This window comes from Montipora capricornis, chromosome 10 (assembly GCF_036669925.1).
Source record: "Montipora capricornis isolate CH-2021 chromosome 10, ASM3666992v2, whole genome shotgun sequence".
Classification (NCBI taxonomy): Eukaryota; Metazoa; Cnidaria; class Anthozoa; order Scleractinia; family Acroporidae; genus Montipora; species Montipora capricornis.
In genome coordinates, this window is record NC_090892.1 from 55,418,709 (window position 1) to 55,440,054 (window position 21,346).

General features: G+C 38.8%; 1 protein-coding gene across 1 annotated transcript; it reads right to left on the reverse strand.

Moving 5' to 3' along the window:
* Positions 1 to 2,605: 2,605 nt before the first annotated feature.
* On the reverse strand, positions 2,606 to 18,231 carry LOC138019983 (palmitoyltransferase ZDHHC11-like). The gene is made up of 10 exons (XM_068866970.1): positions 18,112 to 18,231; positions 17,771 to 17,987; positions 16,648 to 16,820; positions 14,457 to 14,558; positions 11,564 to 11,679; positions 10,518 to 10,646; positions 8,307 to 8,419; positions 7,221 to 7,270; positions 4,791 to 4,878; positions 2,606 to 3,588 (listed from the first exon to the last, which is right to left on the reverse strand). The coding sequence occupies exons 2-10, from the start codon at positions 17,981 to 17,983 to the stop codon at positions 3,025 to 3,027; spliced, it is 1,548 nt and encodes a 515-aa protein (XP_068723071.1). The 5' UTR covers positions 17,984 to 17,987; positions 18,112 to 18,231; the 3' UTR covers positions 2,606 to 3,024.
* Positions 18,232 to 21,346: the final 3,115 nt, after the last annotated feature.

Consider the following 21,346-nt stretch of genomic DNA (forward strand, 5'->3'; position numbering starts at 1 on the left):
ACCGAATTAAAAAGGCTTGGTATTTAGAATGGCATCAAACGTTTACGAAACGGAAATTAGCTTTGGCGCGGGGAGCTCCCGCTAATAGCTGGGGAAGCTGAAGGACGGGTCGACGTTTTTGAGCAACAGACGGACATCGGAAGTGAAAGTTTCTCACGTCAGGACAGTGGTCTCCCCCAGATTTCTAAACTAATCGTCTCTAATAATGAGAAGATACTTAGCTATATAAATGTAACTAAGTGAAGCTATGATCCTCGCAGTTATGAACGCATTTTTAGCAATTGCGTAGGAAGCTTGAAAAATTCAGGACTTCAACGGGGTTTGAAGCCGTGACCTCGCAATGCCAGTGCGACGAACCAATAAACTGACCTATGAAGCCACTGATGTTAGTAGCTGGTCATTTGTGGGTTCGAATGTTCCCTTGATGAATGATCAACGAACGAAATGATATATGAAATCAATTATACTATAGAAGTTTTTAAAATAGTTAGGCACCGCCCCGCAACAACAAGGCCCCCGCCAGCGAACGATTCCCGGGATCGAGGCTGCTCGCTTCCACAGCTCACCGGCCCTACCGCTCCTCCAGAGAGGGCACTACAGGCTTACAGCCACATAACAAATTAATGAAGGGCCCGGTGCAGGCTGCAGTCGTTCCGCAGCTTACCAGGGGAGCTTATCGGCGGGGGTTGCGGGGATTTTGCCCTTTAGGCAAGGGCTTAGCCGTTCCGGCCCGCAACTTGCACCCGGTGAGCTCATCGCAGGTCATATGCGGGCCGGTTCCCGCAGGAAGCTCGTCCCTGCGGCTATGGTAACCTATAGAATGCTGTCATGCTCCTCGCTTCAACACGCCCAGAAGGTGGGCAGAAATCCGCGAGGGCCCTATGGTCACATGGAAAGGAATATTGCCGTCAAATACCGATTTAATTAATAACGTTCGGCGTTCGGCGTTCTGCAAAATACCCAAGCCGGTCTGAAAGAGTTGCCCAAAATGTCTAACCGAAATGTTCGAAAGAAAAATCGTTTCAACAGACAGAAGCCCAAACGCAGGGCCGGGTTCAATTTTCGACTCTTTGTCAGTACCTAGAGCAGCAACTTTTGTCCTCGATTTATCATGAAGTTTGACACACCAATATGATCACGTGATAAGTAAATTACCCGCCAAAATTTTCACGTAATAAATCAAGAGTGCTTTCTCGAAATAATGTTGAGATAAGCAGTTTTTTTCGATATTAAGAAGCTGAGACCAAAAGGCCAAATATTAAACCTAGATGTTATATTCATGTCAGACACTTCAAGTGACGGTGAGGATTTCGTGGCGTATTTCTTAAGCTTTGTCCTCACAAGCTACAAGCAGTATATAGACGCATAGTGCAAGCGTTGATTAACAAGTGTCGTCTTCATGTCTTCATATTTCTTTCGTAGATAGTAATTCAGTACAGTGATATGGAATCATAGTTTAGGTGATACTGATAATTTCACATACATGCATTCTCGTCCATTCTCGGAATAGAAAGTGCGTGACATTATTATTCTAGACTTCTGTAGACTGATTATAAGATGGTCTCTCAGTAATGACGTCAGTCAGACCAGGTTGGAAAGTTGTATTTTTAGATTGGCTTACGTTTGATTCAAGATTTCCGGAAAATTCCGGAATTTCTGCAAAACGCAGCGCCAAAAGTGAAAATATTGGTAAAATTATTAAAACAGATACTTGACGAATAGCAATGTCAATAAAGAATGCTTAAATCAATAACAATGAAAAACCGTGACAGAGTTGATTACTAAAGTTGCCGAGCGGGTAAATACTGTTTAGGGGAATAAAGGCATAATATAAGCACAAGAGCTGTTCAACTCACGAGACGAAAAAGAGAGCCTGTATGAAACAGAGACAACATTTATCCCGACGGTGCGGTAGCCCTGGCCTTGGTTCTCCGTTTTGGTCACTGCCCATTTAATATCCAAGCAACTCGCTATTTCAAGAAGAATGTTGAAGTTCGTTTCTTTACAGAGCAATAGCTTGATTTTAAAGCTTTTAACGTCAGAAAAATAAAACGGAGTTCCACTCTCTCCTTATAAAAGTTGATTCTTTTACAGTTAATTCCTAGAGACGTAATTTTATATTTGATCGGTTTCATTGTATCGACATTTCTTACCAACTGATTTACGGAGTCGGTGTCTCCTTTGAGTGCCGACAAAGGTTTGAAAGTGCCACTACAATCAAATATTCACATTTCCATTTTTCTTTAAACTTTGCACGTTTGTTTGCCCCTTAACACCTGACTGGCAAAAGATTGATCTGCAATTCCGATTCTGAGGTTTTTACTTTGAGTACGACCGGTTTATACTTTTTTGATGTTCGGGTACTTTGGAAAAAAGCATTTTTCCATGGAAGTAGCACTGTAGGGAATAACTGACGAGAATTAGGGCCATTTTGTGGAATAGCACTGTAAAAATTATTAATTAATGAAAAGGTGATACGAAATCTAAGTAGGTCACCTTTTAAAGAATGAATTCACCTATCGATTCTGGGAAATACTCATTTGAAAAAAACTATACGGTATGCTGTGATCACAACATGAAAAAAAATTGCAATCACAAACAAGAATTGTACACATTTAAGCTCCAAAAGCTTAAACATTTATTGAATAAATAAACTTGGAACAGCTACATCCTTAAATAACATGTCTAATAAGGCAGTAAGGGCTTAAAAGAACGACTTAATTTCATTTCCGTCGATATTTACAAATCGATGTGTTCAAGCCCCGCCTTGGTTACTTGTTTGCTTTGACGACTTGTCAGCAAATCAGTCAAATTAGCTCAAAATATGTCTTTCCTTTAAACTTTCTTTTTCTCTTAAGCTCATCTTGATGCCAATAAATTTACACGGACATTATAAAATAATTTAGCTGCTGTACATTTCTTGTATATTTAATGGCGTTTCTTATCATGGAGCAGAATTTTCTTTGCAATTTCTAGTCGAAATAACGTTTCTTTCAGAATTAAAAACACGACAGTTGATTGCAACTAAGAATCGGTGTCACTAAGTTTTAATTGGGGAAGTGGTCTTCTTACAATTACTGGAGGCAAACTTTCTGTAACAGCTTTAGCCTTTTTCTTCTTTTTCTTTCTCGTTGTCGTAGCGTCCACTGAACCTTGCCTTTGTTTCGAATTGTCTTTAGCGTTTACCGCACCGAGTTCATAACCTTCACTATTAAATGTCTGGGAAAAACTGCAAGCTTTTTCGTTTGTTTTGCCTTGACTGGGAAAGGTTTCTTCCCCATCGTCCTCAAATGCTAATGTGGTTGACCTTTTATGGGCATATGACGTGTCACGACTGTATTGGCCGCTTGAATTCCCACCATAATCTGGTAGTGTCGAAGTCAATTCACTAGAACCTGGCTGTTGAACAATGACCCGTGGAGAGGTGGGTGTGGAAACAATTTCTTTAAGGCTTTCCTCTGAAGTTGCATCGCAATCTGTTATTTGCTTGGGTGAGTAATGTGGCATGTCTCGTGTTGTTCTAGGTGTCGAATCTTGATTTTGTAAAACTTCTTCCTCAACATTGGATTTGCTCTGTTTAGCAGCCACCTACAGCAAGAAAGGAAATGTGTTTTCATTGAAAATCACTGAAGAACGATTTTTGCTGTTTCGCAATTTTGCAATGAATTAGGTTTGTTTACCTCTCTACCTAATTGGCTAAAATATATCTCGACAGACATAGTATGACGTCACTCTGGATTGGAGAAATTTGAATGTAGCTTTTAAAGTGCGTGATGAGGACTTGATTTCAAAAAGACACCTGTTATTTTAACTGGAATTTTCCTATTTAATGGTCCACCATCACTAACTTCAAGTTCTTGAGAGAGCTAGATCGAGGAGAAAATGATGTCAAAGGCTCGCTAGTTTTAGAATGCAATGCGTGTGTACGCCGCAGAATTAATATGCAGCACGGGAGTTTTGGGCTTTCAATAAGCTGCTTGAACGTGAGTGATGGCGGACCGTGAAATCAAAAACTTACGCTCAAAGTAAACGGCCTCTGGATAAACATCAAAGCTCAAAATTTTGCCAGTCAGGTGTTAAGCATACACACTTTCAAAATCTGAATCTTTATCACAGGGGCACTTTAAAGTTACAATCAAAGGTCCAACGTTTCGAACGTGACTCCTGTCTTCTGTCATCACATTTGGGACGTTATCACTCATATGGGCTATTGGTGTTTGTTTGTTTGTTTTTGGTTGACAAAATGCCGAGATATAATTATCGAGAGTACAATGTATATATCGAGACCGGTGGCGCCATCAACGCTTTAGAAAATTGGTAGCATATAAAAAGAGTTTTTGCGATAACTTTGGATCACTGACTAGCTGATTTCACCACAACGACTCGAATTCGAAAATCAAACTTGTAAATTTTAGCTTGAGCTCAATCCCAAAGGAACAAACTTGTAAACAAAACTTAAGTGTGAACAGAATTGCATGTCCAGACGATGTGAATACTTTCGTGCAAACGAGGTGGTGGATTTTTGAGCATATGACGTCATCATGCATAAGGCCTATTGCGACCTGCTCGAACACATTTTCCCGCCCAGTTGCCTTGGCGGCGACAGCCTGTAGTCACTTCAAGGTCTTCCTTGACTAATCCAGGATTTCCCGCTTTTAGGCGGTCAGCTGCACGCATCTGTGTTTGGTGTCAGAATTGGTGAATTTCAAATTACTTTGGAAATGATTTGAATCATGAGAGCACTCGATTGACAAGCCTGATAACATGAAGAATCTCACTAGTGTACTTACTTTCGAGCTCACTTCATTAATAAACTTCACAGTTGTCTCGTTGGGGAGACTATCTTCGGATCTCCGTTCATTATCAGTTATTTCAATTCTGAAATCAAAGGTAAAAAAAAAAAAGATCTACTCAGAGTTCATGAAAGGGACTGCAAGGACAGAGAAGATTTAAAGAGAGCCTACAATGGCTGTCTTGTAAATGTAAGGTAGTCGACTGTTGAAAAAAACCCGTTTTCAGTTTATTTGTTTTGATTAGCATAAAACTAGGATGAAATAGTGAAAATGTCTGGGAAGCGACGGCTATCGACGAGCGCGCAAGTAATAGTGGCGAGAAGCACCGACGGCCGACGAAAAGCGTCGGCTACTTCGCTAAGAGAAGTCGGCTACTTTTTCCCCTAAATTAGGAGGTTCCTTTAAACCTAAAGTAAAATTCACTTTTGATGGACTTGAATGTACCTTTTTTAAAGCTCAATTTCAAATTAGTTGTCAGATTTGATACAGTTTTGCCCAGACCAACCGCCGCATTTTTTTACCTAATTCAATTACGTAATTTCAATTTTTACGTCCGCAAACATATCAAGGCGTTTTTTTGCAAAACAGGTTGTTATTGAGAAATCGTTGCACTTTTCGTTCGTTCAGATTAAAATGACTTATTCTTATCGTTCGACAGAACTGATTTCTCATGTTGACCGAACAAAAATTATTGCGGTTTGTCCAGACAAACCGAAATGTTTCAATTTGAGCTTGAAAAAACGCGCAAAAAAGTTTGCCGTTCACCGCAGCCTGAAATTGGTAGTAATGATGACATGAAGTTGTCGAAACGTCATATAACGTCGTTAATTTTCCTTTTGAAATAGCTTTCCAAATCTTTCTTCGCTGGAAATTATCAAAAGAATGCGCTTTAATGCACACTCGGTGTCGCTGTTGATAAGAAGTCGTCCTTTCTTTTTACTCAATTTGGTTCCCAGAACGCTGGAAATCGCACTTGAGAGCTTCCCTTCCAGATTCCAAAATTTTCTGGGGTAGCATTCCCCCCAGACCCCCCTAGAAGAAGGGTCTAACGGCCCCTTGTTGATATAGTTGGCCACTAGACTTAAACCGGCTGCCTACTTCAAATTTTATTGAAACCACTGCCAATAGGCCTTTTCCGAGTTCATGTCTGCCTCCTCTTCAAAGCGAGTCTAAGTGCGAAGTTTTTGTGATGTTAATTAGTACTACTTTACATAAGAATGAAAACTAATTTTCATAACAAAAACTTCGCACTTAGACTCGCTTTGAAGAGGAGGCAGACATGAAGTCAGAAACGGCCTAGTCAAACCCTTCGGGAATAAAACGTTTTACCAAAAGTGGTTGTACAAGGCACCGCACTGATGGTTCGAATCTGACGTCACGGAGGCCCATGTTGGTGTACAGAACAATGTATTAAAATGTCTTTTAGGAAATTTACTCTATTATTATGTAAATCGTTTGGCTCCAGTTTCTACTGTTGTGGACACCAACATGGCAGTTTGATAACGTGGATGCAAACCAAGAATAAACCAAATCGGCTAACTCAATCTTGCACCCAATAGGCCATTTCCGAGGTCATGTCTGCCATCTCTTCAAAGCGAGTCAAAGTGCGAAGTTTTTCTTATGGAAATTAGTTTCCATTCACATGCAAAGTAAAACTAATTACCATCACAAAGACTTCGCCCTTAGACTCGCTTTGAAGAGGAGGTAGACATGAACTCGGAAATGGACTATTCAAACCCTTTAAAAATATAGGGCCAGTTATTTAAACAAAGTCTAACTTAGGCCTCGGTTTAAGACAATTAGTGGACCTCCAAATCTATTTATAAGCGGTATATTTTAAGTAGATAAATTGCTGTCTAGTCTCGAATGCAAACCTTCTTGTTACCATCAGCAGCAGATAATATTTGGATATGATTGTTGGCAATATTGAAAATGGCTTAGAACACGGTTTTGTTGAACATCGTCTAAACTATGTTTTAATAATCGACCCATAACGTTTTGTTCCTGGCATTTCCATATTATTGAAATGTGAATTATCATGTTTGAAGGCGAGTATTATTCCGATTTTAAATTGCTTCTTTCATACCCCTCTCCTTCTTGGTATTGCGTTCTATTGTCAATATCTTCCTTTAGTGGGTTTGTCAATAAGGTGTTCAAACAAATTAAATGTGAATGCTACGTTATAATGCAAATACAATACACAAAGAATCTTAGCCCCTGGAGATTTGAATTGGGCACAACGAGTTGGCCGATTTGTTCCATTGAAAAACTTTGACTGAAAATAAACCCGGTGGTAGTCCAAACGGTTTACTAGCACCACAAACGCCCTATTCTTACGTCAAAGCAGCAAGATATTCACCCAAAAAAGTCTGATAACATTAGTACCCTTACTCAGGCAGCAAAATAGTAAGGTTTTTCAAAAGATACCTTTGGGGTTCTGCATTTTCCTCTCTTCCTTCTTCAGGCTTTACTTTATTCTAGAAAAGAAAAACACGCTAACATTCGCTATGCTTGAAACGATTCGAAGTCTGTCGAAAAGATTTCCTTCTCTGGAAGTGTACCGTAATCTAAAGAATAACCGAACCAGAGCAATAACAGTACTTTAACAGAAATATCAGTCAAGTGTCTGATTTGACTATCGATCACGTGATCTTAAATCATGTGACCATTTTAGTGCGCCACCTACCACCTGTATACGGTATAAAGGTGGCTGGTCCTAACGTGCCTTGTTTAACGTGGCTTGTTTAATGTTCTTAGGTTAGAAATTCTTTAGAAAACTGACCTAAACCACTGGGGGGTAGTGAACTTGGAGTTAGCGAAACGACTCGTTGGGAAACACAGGCATTTTTGAGCAATGGCAAAGCGGATTTTTTCCCTCGAGAACATGCAAGGGGCTAGTCTTTTCACAACGGGCCCCATCTTAAAGAATTTAAGCTCTTACGGGCTTAAAGAACCCACACCTCGAAGAGTTGATGATTACACTGGCATTAACTCAGAAAAATCTGACTCTTCCTTATAAGAGTCCAACCTATGACATTTCGATTACTTGATGGGATTCTTTTCCATTCATTCATTCATTCCAAGTTTGATATACAACAAGAAGTTGGTATGTTGGTATAAGTGAGAGGATTAGCATTATTTTTAGTCTGGGGAAAATCCAGCTGTTTAGGGAACACCTTGTGACGCTTATTAAAACCGGCTCGCACATAACCAATCGCATTTCTGGACGTAAATGCCAGGCCTGGGTTGCACGAAGCACGGTTGGCGCAAACCAGCGTTAAATACCATGGAAACCTATAGGTTCTGATACCTCTTATAAACCAACGGTTGGCGCTGAACAGGCTTCAAACAACCGCCTTAAATCAGCCCAAGTGCGCCGGTGGGCTTGCTTGTGAGGTCTGCTCTGACCCACAAACATCATGGCTGTAGATACTCAAAATCCAGAATACATGAACACAAAATATTTATAATGTGATATAATTTTCTTGAAACTAAGGGACTTAAAAGACCAACCTTGAAACGTTTTTTTTGTGCTGGTGACTTTGTGCCTGACTCAACATCAGAGGATTCAGATCTGCGATCTCTTGCACTGATTATAAAGTCATATGTGGACATTTTGTGATACACTACAAAGAGAGGGACAATAATTGGTTACTGTGATTTTCATAAATCTGCAGAATCGGCTCATCTTCAACGCCGATCACCAAACTTCCTTTCAGCTTCCGGCGATCAATTTGAAAAGTAGAATATCCAGTTTCTCACTGCGGCAGCCAAAGATGTTGATTGATGGTTCATTTTGGAATAAAATAAAAAGAGGTCACGAATTAAGTAGCCAGTAACGTACCAGGCTCGTCCACCAAAATGGATTCAAATTAATTTTGTCCAGACAGCTCTTTTGCAAATATATTAATTTGTCCTGTACTTTCCTTTTCCAAGTGCAATTCCTCTACTGTTTGTTTGTTACTTATTTGTATAAGCAGGTTGAAGTTATGGAAGCTTTTCAGCTGATGTGGACCTGCTATACCCACCCACCCATATACTCACAGAGGACAGCCACAACACCGGGAACTTCATCCCCTACTTTTCTCGAATAGTGTGTGGGTTCTTTAACGTCCCACAGGGAGACGGGACCTCCGGCTTATCGTCCTTATCCGAGAAGACTTGAAAGTCTAACCATTTGCGGATCTAATTACAAAGGCAGCACTTTCTCCTCAGGTATTTAAAGACCCTGAGTGTTGGTCCGGCCGGAGTCGAACTCACGACCTCCCGCATGGCAGCCCGGTGCTCAACCAACTGAGCCACCGGTGCGCGGTTCACCCCATCGCAATTCTCCCCTTTTAGCTAAACCCGAACTCTGCACAGGGGGAAAAGCTATGGGGAACTGGTCAGACCAGTCACCATGCCCAAATCATTACCCGTGGGAACCCTGCCCAAAATTTTCCTTGGGTACCATGATGAGGTTTTCTCAGACGTGAGCTTGTACAAGGGAATCTAAGTTGACGTCCTTGTTTGTATTTTGGTCCATTAACATGCGAGTTTTCTCACAAAAGCCATCATGCTATTTACCAATTTACTTCAAAAGGCAATAACTTGCTGGTTTTCACTAGCGACCGAGTCGGAATCGCAATCAAAAGCGCAGAGCGATAAGATCTAGTGAAAATCAAACTGTCGAGGTCGGAAGCAGAACACCGATTCCGCCTATGACTCTGTCGCTTACGATCCAGTGAAAACTGCATTGTCGGAATCGGAAGCAGAAGCCGAAGATTAAACCAATCACAATGCTCGATTCCAAGCATTGTGATTGGTTGGTTCTTCTGCTTCTAGTTCCGACTCCGACTCAGTCGGAAGAAAATGGGAATGTCCTGATTCTTCTGACTCCGATTCTGTCGAGCTTATGACTCCGCTTACGACTCCTATCTTTGATTTTCACCAGGTCATTTATAAGCGCTCTTACGACTCCGACTCCGACTCCATCGCTAGTGAAAACCAGCCTTTATTAAATCTCCAGTTTTAAGCTTTTTAGCTTTGATAAGGAGCAATTTATTAGCCATTAATTAATTTAAAAACTGATAAATTATTGAGTGGCAATGATCCCATACATCAGGGCCTGAACAATCGATGGCAGTCGATGATTGGAAAATCAATCAATCAATCAGTCGATGGCAATTGATTACCGTTAATTAATTGGCATTGCTCAATCGATTATCAAATAAAAATAGGAGCGAACTTCATCAATGACAATTGGCGTTCCTAACAAAATTTCATTCCTGTATCTTGGGAGAGTGCGCAGAGCAAATTTGTTTATTTACAAATACTAGTCAAAGGAAAACCAATGGCACTAATGTGAATGAATAATAGGTAACCGATGAAAATCAATGTTATTTTAAAACAAATGATCGATTCTCATTGATTATCAATGACAATGATATAAACTGATGACAATCAATCAATCATTGATTTCCATGGAATGTCATTGATCATCGATTTCATCAATTGTTCAGGCCCTGCACACGTGTACATTCTTTGCGAAATTTCAAATTTTCAAAGCACCATTGCTTAAAGACTTCATTGTATCTGTTTATCGCATTCAAATTTTCAGAGATAGCTCATAATGCAATGCACTCTCAATATTCAGTACTTTATTCTATATAGGTAACCGATGAAACTGGGTGGGAATGAATAGTTATTAAAAGCCTTTGAGGCATCGGCAAAAATTAAACTTACTTAAATAGATATGGAATCCAAGAAGATGTCCAAGAAGAGCTATGGTAAGAAGCAACAGTCCAAGCATAACACCAATGAATGTTATGAATACCTCTTCTGGAACTGCAGCAAACAATTTTAATTCCCCATCTATAATGCAAAAACAATTCAAAATTGTCTTATTTTGTGAGCCATAGTGGTTTAATTTTAATGTAGATATTTCACCCAATAAACATTTTATTGAATGAAATAAATGTAACATACATGTACATGTACAGTATTTTGAAGTAAGTGTTGCAGACAAAAAGGGAGAAGCGATCCTTGCATTTACTTTATCTGGACAATTTAAAGTTCCTATGACCCTTATTTTTTCCCTGGTTTTTAACTTTTCATTTAAATATCTTAGTGTCTGGAGTGTAATACTTCAAAAAAGTTTCCTTCATATTGTATCCATGCCTTTTAGCGGGCGTTTGATTTATATGCAAAAAATTTTGGCTGAGCCAGTTGGGTCCTGGTAACTAATGATGTCAAAGAAGTAACTTGATCACATCTTTTGAGAAAGAAATGTGCAAAAGTGTAAGAATAGAAGTCTTCTTGAAAATCTAGAGTTTTTTGTCAAGTTTTTATGGAAATATCGGACTATAGTTACCCTTTGGATGCTTTGGATGTTCCGACAATTCAGAATGGAATTACATTCTTGACTCCTTTGACGTCATTAGTTACCAGGACCCAACTGGCTCGGCCAAAAATCAAAGGGCCGCTAAAGCACGTGGATACACCATGAGGGAAAAATCTTTGAAGTACTACACTTCAGACACTATAGATATTCAAACAAAAAGCTAAAAAGCAGGGGAAAAAATTAGCTTCATAGGAACTTTTAAGCACCAGTCTTATTGCAGAGGTCAAGGGTTCGAATCCTGTTGAGATCACCTGAATTTTTCAGGTGTCTATAAGCAACAATGATTGCTTAAATTCTCCACATAAGTGTGTGGATTGTAACCTGCATGAAACTACCACTTATTGTGCACATTCAGTCATTAAATGTTAAGAATACATGCAGCATGTACCTGTTAGGGATTTTAAGTCATCTCTGCTTGTGAAGTACATAACAAAGACATACAATGTAATCGCAAAAACTAACAATGCCAAAACAAAAGCACTGGAAATACAACCAATGAACAATCTGCAAAAAGAAAAAGAAAAAAAAAAAACATGTTGAAACATTTTTAATTAGCTAATCTGCTAATCTCATCTGCAAATCGTGGTGAAATGTTTGGTTTCAACAAATGAGTTTCAAGATAAAGGCAAAAATCTAAACAGTATATCTGGCTTGCTAATAGCCCTTTCTTGCAGTCATGAACTGAATTGCTAAGGGTGCAGTTCAACGAGATTAGGCCGGAGGAGCAGTGCTGCTGGTCAGGACCTCGGCCCCAGAACGCGACCAAATTGCACGGCCTGGGAGTACAGCACCACAGCGATGCAAGAAGCCCGAAGTTTATTTTACAGAGTACCTGGAGAAAAACCCTCAGACTAAGATTCAGATCAACAAATCTCAGCCCACGTATTAGCTCAGGAGTTGATCTTGGGTCGGCAGAGGGGGGGAGGTACATCCTTACTCCCCTTTAGGTACAATGTACAGAAATTAACCACTGTAAGAAAGAGTTGTGAGCTGATGTTCCTAGCATCAGTATAAGACATTGAAACGTCAGCTCGCAAGTCTCTCTTACATGTACAATCATCAAGGTGAATTTACCTCTATCAACTTGTTACTTGATAAAAACAAACTTTCAAGTTTCACACCCTACTGACACAACACCAATTTTTTTTACACTGTTTGGGATTAATAATTATTGACATGCTCTCAGCCAATCAATGCCCTGAAATTTTTTGGGTATATTATTAGGAACTGAAATAAGCATAATATATAAATTTTTGCAAAGACTGCAAAATTGTGTCTTTGAAAATATTTACTTGACGTGCTTATTTATTCCAAATTGCATTTGAAATAATGAGATTACCTATGCAAACTAGTCCCTTTGTTAACCCTTTGACTCCCAACGCCTAATGCCAGACGATTTTACTCGTCAAAGGGGAACTCCTGGGAGTCAATGGGTTAATACAGTACCGGACAGAAGTAACCTAACAGGGAATACATGTATGTTCATGGAACGCCAATAGAATGCGAAATGGAATGCTACGGGAACGCAACAGGGACGCCAAAATTTCAGAAAAAGAGGAACGTGTTCCTATAGTTAAGATAGAACACCTTCCTGTTATGTAGTGTATGGGAGTTCAAGAACTGTTGTAAAGCAAAATATAAATCCGTTACATTTTCATTTTTTTAGATCTACATGTAAAAGCCCCATTGGCATTTTGCTTCTCGTTTGTGAAAACAGCAAAAAAAAAAAAAAAAAAAATTGGCACGCAATGCGTACGTGTGGTAGTGCAGTAGCATAGTGCTGTATAATTGTCAACTGAGCTGCGTTTTCTCTTACAGGAGATTCAAGTTATCTTTGCATAATATGTAGCTCTAATAGTATACAATATTGTTTTGGTACTGTTAAATTTTCTCTTGGTACCATATATCATTATAGTGCAATGGTAGATGTCTTAGGTAAATAGTCCCCTGAGAAGACATGTGGTTACTAGTAAAATACTAAACCCAGAAAGACTGAAGAAGGATAAAAGGGAATCGAGAAACATTGGCCTCACGGCTGACATTTTGATCCTTTTCAAGTTCCCTTACAACTTCTTTTACACCACAAGTTTAAGCATGCACTTTGAGTGTCTGACAGCTTTGACTAACACAAAAGTTCACTGAAGTTAAGCCATGTCGGGCGGGGTTAGTATATGACTTGCACAGGGTTCTCCCTAGTTTTCAGCGCAACAGGTAAGGGACCTTTTCAAACCGGTAAAGCAATTGGTTAATGTTGGATGTTCTGCAAAGGATAAGCGACTTCTGAGCGTTTGTTGCAGGCGGTAATAAGTGTTCTTACAAACGGTAAAATTTACCGGTTACTGCCTGATAAGGAGAACCCTGCTTGCAGTCAGAAACGTAGGACCGAAAATTTTATTTTAACGCTCAAAAATGCCAATCAAGCAAGGTACAGATTTTGTCAGCCTGCTTTATGCAAAACAAATAATGATGCAAAAGTAAATAAATACTGATACACAGTTTTAGGAAGAGCAAAAGGAAGTTTTCAGAAAGTGTCCATTGTTAATAAAATAGTTTGCAATCAGCAACAAAATTTGCGCCATGAAAACAACTTAAATTTTGAAAAGAGAATATAAAAAGTTACCATCAGCGAAAAACATTTTGGGAGATTAGGGGATTTTTGGGAGACATCGAATTTAGCGGGCGCTGTGATCAAGTTACCTTGCGTGTTTACTCGCGAAACAAAGGATACATCTGTGTCAACATGACGGCAAGACACCAGGTTTTTGTTTTTGTTCGTTTTTTTTTTTCAAGTGTTTTAAAAGATTGACGAGAAATGTGCGAATTCAACACAAACATCACAATTGCCCAACTCTTGAGGTTGACCATTGTTTCTGCAAAATCAAAAATTTACTCTCCTAGGCGAGGTTATTTATCTAGGTAATTCCATCGTTTTGGAAATATCAACTGCTTTATTATTCATCAGCATTACAAATTCTTGCTGATTTTGGGGCTGATTTTGTTGAAACTCAAGCACGCTTCCAACAGACCTGTTTACGTTCATGAGTTATGCATGCACTGCGGGCCTATTGTCACCACAGACTTACACTCTTAGAACCCGGTGACATAGTGTGTAGTGCACTTACAAAAAGAAAAAAAGCCGCATACAGTGTATATTATGCAATTGTTGGAATTAATTGCAAAGAAAATTGTGTACAACAGAGAATAGCACAATGTTTCAATGTATATATTTTATGTCAGCAACCTAAAACAGCCAAAAAATGAAATGCCTATTGCCAACTTACCTGTAATTCTGACCACCAACACAGTTGTTAAGCCATTTACAATGATGGTCAAAGCTAGACACACATTTGTTGCACACAGAACAGTGCTTGCTTTTGGAACCTCTGTTCAGGAGACAGAAAAAAAAAAATATTATCAATGATGACTTCTGAAAAACCTTGGTATGATTGAGTGAGCTCAGCATACTGCCTGCATCCTGCAAGCCAAAATCAACGTATGGCGCATCAGTTTAAACTCTTTCCCACCCACAATGGCCACTTATAGATTTTACTCTATCCAACAACACTTTACCAGTCAATGCAGATTTACTACACCATAGGGGCAAAAAAAGGCTAACAACATCTACAATTCGGGTCAAAAGACTTTGGAACACTTGTCAAATTTTGGGTGAAAAGTAGAGGGCGGAGGGGGAAAAGTGGGAATTGTCCCAACAGTTTTGACCAGGAAATGTAGGTCAATAAAGGTGACAGTTACTTGTGAATATACATTGTTCCCTGCTATATCATCTTCCACAACATCTAATTTCAAGATTGCAATCTATTCAAAACACAGAGGCTCAAGTTGTTACATGTACTAGGAAATTTGATCATATAACCCCCGTCCTCAAACAGCTTCACTGGCTACCTGTCCGCTACCATATAGTTTTTAAAATTCTCCTACTGGTCTACAAACAGGCCTTCTGATAAGGTGCGATGAAAATATGCAAATTATGCGATTAGAAAGGTCAATTATGCGATAAATAATGTAAATTATGTGATTTTTTCCTGAGCAATTTTAAGCTTGTTTTTCAAGGTTTCAGGATAAGAAAAACACGTTTTTACTGCCCTAAAGACATTTTGAACACAAGGGAACAGTAATTATGAATCTTGACTGACATTATTAGTTGGGATCAGTAAAAAAAAAAGAGGTCTTCTGCACTATTGGTGCAACACGTTAAAAGTTGAAAGGACACAGCTAACATGCCAAATGAATGATCAATAATTAATTAATATTCCTGTATGCTACGACTAGCTTCTTACACTTTGTTTTTGTGTGCAGTATTATATTTCTGAACAGATTTGCAAATCTGAACGAAGGGCGTGTTTGTGTTACACCAATAGGCGACTCTTTAAGAATGAGACTCGCACCAGGCCCCCAACATGCAAAATAACGCGTTGAACTTCAAATGTTTACGAAATCGAAGGTAACAAAGTTTTTTTTAGCCGTTTTCCAAGGTAAATCATCTTTAAAATGGTGTATTTATGCAGGAACTCCTAAGAAAGTTGTTGATTTATGTTTTATTTGATGAATTTTGTGCGTTCTTTTGTGAATTATGCGATTTTTTGTGAATTGTGGGGTCGGATGCGATTTGAGGTCGATTGTGCGAAATTGCACCATTGCATAATATCAGAAGGCCTGTACAAAGCTCTCAATGCAACAAGCTTTTTAACATTTTAATTTTTAGATGATTTTAAACTTATTGATGTAATTTTACGTGATGCTTTTTTTTTTACTGTTGTGGAACTTTTAGCTCTTTAAATATCTTTTTTAATGTAAAGCGCCATGGACAAATAGTGGATTGAGCACTATATAAATATTTTATTATTATTATTATTATTATTTCATCCCGACCAAGGGACTCATCAGAGACCTTTCTGCTTGGCAAATGTAGGTCCACTCAAAAAACTATGTCGACTTTAATAACCCCCTCCTTCATAAAACGACCACATGTAGATTTTCTCTGTCTTCATGCCAGACTATTTTGCTTGTCAGTGGGGCTACCCCAGAAGAGAGGGAGGGTTAAAGGCGAGATAAACTGTTTATTTCCTACATCTAACAAAAAGCCTCAATCAAGCACCAAGTAAAGGTGTATTCCTGGAGATTCTGATCTTGGTAGCATCAGTTTTAAAGGGGCCCTCACTCTGAGCTAAATGCGGAGAACTTAGGAGCCCAACACATGAAGTGAAAGGTGTTGCTGTGAAAAATTAAGGCGCCCAGAGCTATTCTTTGGGAGCCCCAGGCTACCGGGCTCCTGTTAAGCAACAGCCTTGAAAGGACTTTGAAAGTTCTTTAAAATCACACACAGAGTGACAAGATGGCTTTGTACATGTAGCTCATGCCTTTCCTATACTCTTTCACCCAGAGTCGTCTGGCATAAAACAGAGTAAAATATTATGTATCACTCTTAAAACTAAACAGCAATAAGGAACCTACACATCAGTTTGGCAGATGTAACAATGGCTGTCAACAATGACATGCCGATGCTTGCTTCTGTCAAATAAGGCTTTGCCTTTCTTTGTTCCAACTCGGATATTGGGATCAGCTGGGTCAATTGTCAATGCTAAAACGTGATAAACTATATGTATTCCACAAAAACCACCAGGAATCTAAACCTACTAGTCAAGAAAATAGAAAACTGATGGAAAGACTAACATCGCATGTTTATCATATCAGGTGTAAAGTTAAGGTGTCGTAGCAGAAATTAGCCACTTTCACATTTGTCACAATTTACTGGGATAACACCAGCCATTAAGGCAAGGTTCATAAATTGCTTCCAACAAGTACAACAGGGTTTCAAAGCACCAATAAGAGCTGCTGAGACACTAATACTAAAAACTGCACAAGGCCATCACTGTGTAGGGACTGACACACGGATCATTGTCAACATTCTGCACTAAATTCATGTACATTGTATGAAAAGGTTTTGGTTGTTCCTTAGGATTTATTCTGTCTTGGTGAAGACCTGGCTAAACAGCAGAATAGAGGGCGCCAATGATAATATAGTGCATTTCCAATATTTCATTACAACAGTTGCTACTGCCATGAAATGAAAGAAAGAAAGATCATTACAGATGAAAGTAACTTATGCAGTTGGAAGCAAAATACACTTGAGTCAAATGCAAAAACTACTTATATTGCCTCGATAAGGTGTTTTAAATAGAGAAAAAAGAAAAAAACACCAAAGTATTATAGTTTGTATAAGTTATGTACATACAGTTGACATAATTATAAATCGACAGCTCTAAAATAAATGGTTCATCGAGAAACAAAAGGGCCTTAGAACAGACCGTTGTCAACTTAAATTGGTGTGTTAATTTCAAGAATTAATGCAAGATCTAAATATTAAGCTCATTGGATGAAAATTGCGATTAATATCGAAGGCAACCACAAATTGCAAAAATTCCACACCTGATGCTCACGCCAAAACGTAAAAAAAAAGAAGCTAAAAAGAATTGGAAAAAAAAAACGATAAAAAGCGAAGTTATTCAAGACAATGGACATGACCTTAAATCGACGGTGCAAAGCCGAAATAGACATGATGAAATTCAAAGGATACAATGAACCCAGCTGCTTGCCAATGTTTGGGAAGATAGAAAACTATCACGCCAAAATAGCACACCGAGAAGGAGGCGAGAAAAAACCATGCCACGAATTGTAATGGGTGAGGCGGCCAAGACCAGCCATTAATGCGTTCTTTTTGGTTCAAAGTAGCGGCCGAAGTAGCCCTTGACGACGTCTCTGTGCCATCTGCTCCGTGAACTGGAGTCATGACTCTGAAAAAGAGTGAATTCGAAACTAAAGCTAAAGCACTTCGTTCACAAACGTTTCGGCAAAAGATCTCCAAAACAACTTCCGTTGGGATAAAATAAGACCTTCCTCATTCTTCTTCATACCTACCCGAAGTAAAATAATCGGTGACCGCTAATAGCGCTTAAACATAAACATTTTCTCGAAGTGAATTACTCCCATTGACGCCATTTGCTGTTTTGGCTGAAATGATGAAGGGCGCGAGGGAATGGGTCTGTATTGTCATGGTGATCGCCAAATAAAGACCCTTCTGACGTAATGAGATAAATGCGCACTCAGCGCTATCCAGGCTTCTAGCAACCCATTCTCGTTCCCAGAGCTGCGATCCTCTTGGCCAGCGCCTCGGATCGAGAGCTCTGGCAAGCTCTGGCGACAGCTCTGGCCGGTTCCAATTTCCAATTTAACAGTCCGCGATTCACGGACTTCCGATCGTTCTGCGCAGACTCGAATTTTTTTCAAAATGGCGGACCAAGCCAAGTCTCTTTCACGAGGCGTTGAATCATGGAATGGAAATTCTAGATTTAAGCGACATCACATTGAAAGGAAAGAAGTACGAGGGTTTGAAGCTATCTGTGCTTGTCATTTCGCCGTTAAGTACTTCAAATACACGATCAAATTTTTAAGATGAGAGAGGACTGAATTTTAAAAGTAGGTTCGTTTGACAGGAGCTAATGACAGGGATCAAGTTGCACTGAATTAAATGCTGTTAAATACATCCGAGTGATAATACTTTCGCATGGGAAATTTTCTAAGCTCTATTGAAGTAGAGACAATAATATTACAATGCGTAAGTAAACAACCTTGAAATTAGCATTTATTACTAAAAATAAATGATCACATATACTGGTAATAAATTATTTTCTTATGTTTTGCAGCTAAAAGCCTGCCTAATGGTCCTAATGGTACCAGTTTTGTCTGTTGCCTAGGAATTATGTATACTTTTTTTATCAACTTGTAATAATCATAATAACAACAACTTTATTTAAGTGTCAATGGATTTAGCACTAGAGAACTAATTGGGGAAACTAATGAAATTAACTCAAATCAAATATGTTTTTTGTGGATGTGGTAAAACCGGAGAAAAACCTTTTGCAATAGAGAAGAGAACCAACAAAGTCAACCCACATATGACGCTGAGTTTGGGAATTGAATCCAGGCCACATTGGTGGGAGGCGAGTGCTCTTACCACTGCGCAACCCCTGCTCCCTGACTGACTGATCAAATCTGTATATTTGCACCCAGTAGTCAATTTACTCTGTAACTGTTGAACTTCAAAGTTAAATTTAAGTTAAAATGAATCCAACCTAAATAATTATTGTTTGATTACCAATAATTTCCTTTGTATTTTAAACCTACTGATGATAAATAATGATGTTAGGGGACAAATCTTGATCAAAATGTAGCTGCATGCAGGATGAAGTCATTTAAGTTGCCTGAATTTCACATAACTATTAATGTGTTTACATATTTTTAGAAAATATATATCATTGGACACCTTGTTCTTACATCTTGGCACTAGCAAAACTGAGGAACTATATCACTGTTTTTGCACAGCTTCTTGCACTGGTCGTTGATATCCTTAAGGGTAACTAATTGCATATCCAAAAACCATGTCTTCCATCACAATGTTTCAAAATCTGCTGAGGTTTTGCTCCACTATTCATCATTGTTGACAGTTGTTTGATATATTCACTGTTTTATTCTTAACAAATGATACAAAATACCATTAATATTTTTAATGTGAATTTTAACAATGATTGATCACAATTAAATTATTATTCATGGTCTTCATCTTCAGTTTGTTGGTTTGGGCAAATTATTGAAAGTAATAAGATAAATGACTAACTTTGTTGTTCTAAGAGTTATCATAATTTTATTATTATTGCCAGTAGCAGGCACACTGTATTTTGTGTGTGAATATCATTGCACATTCTAAATTATAAAATAATTAGGATAGTACACACACTCCCATTAATATTGGTCAATAGCTGTGCTTAGATGAGAGTATGTAAACACAGCTGTGACATCACAAATTTTGATTGGTTATGTGTTGTCAGACGCACGTTTTGATTGGCAGGTTGGAAATATGGGTGTGTATGTTATGCAAACCCTCGACTGTGTCTTGGGTTTGCATAACTGTTGAGAATTCTCCCAACTGCGCTTGGCATTTAGATGAGGCTATGTAAACATGGAAAGCGTCCTCTATTGCTTAAATAACACAACAAAATATAACTTTTTGATCGGTTGCTTTATCTCAAGAGAAGCACTTCCCGAAGGCAGTTTTCTATTAAGCAATGGTCATTGAAGCAGATTCAACCAAGCCTTTGCCTGTTGGGTGCATCTGGCAAAATAGTCCAAAATGCATGTGGGGCTTCTTTTTTATGGTGCAAACAGAGACAGTCTGGATTATGTTGATCTCTTTTTAGCTGACTAAACATTCACTCTGACGAAGGGCTAACACTCGAAACGTCAGCTTTCCAAATCATTCATGGTGGTAATTTGACCTTTATCAAAATATTTGATAAAACCAAATTTTCCTGTTAACCGTGACACTGTATGCAATCAATGTAACATGGAGACAATTTAGCATGTAACGGGGTCCCTCATGCGTGAGCCCAAGTGTTGACGCCTGTCGAAGAGTAGGTTATTGGCTAAGCTCTTCTGACCCTACAATTTACCAGTTTAATAAATTATATACTAGCCCAAACAGCGATGTGAAAGTTAACCAACAGGTACCCAATTTACTGTGGCCATAGTAATCCTCTGAAAACTGAGAACCCAAAAGTTGTTTTTCAGTAGCTGTGTACCAGCAGGAGAATCCTTCAAGCTCTCCTCTGGATAAGAAACTATCCAGAAGATGCAGGTTGTCAAGATCACTTGAGATTGAACTTGACAGGAATTTATCCATTTTTTGGATAGCCCCCCTCCCCCCTTTATCCCCATTTTTCATCAGGGGCTGTAGTCCCTTTTCATCAGGGGTTGCTCTCAACTGAAGCCTTTTGTATCAACCTTAGTTGTATGATTTTCTTATAACTAATGCAAACTGGACATGAAAGGAATCAAGTTCCAACTTTAATGCGATATTACACAAAGAAAATATACTTACAAATTTCATTATTGCAATAAGAGAATGTAACAAAAAAGTACGCGATAACGTGGTTAGCTGTTGGCGTAATTTTTCTTCCTCACCACGGACATATTCAAAAGGAGTCAAGGCTTTGCGTTGTTAAACACATGAACAATTACACTGTAATTAAACACATGAATCGATCGAGCTTAGTCAAAAATCCTCCGTAACATATAACCAGCTGACCTTGCTCCTTTT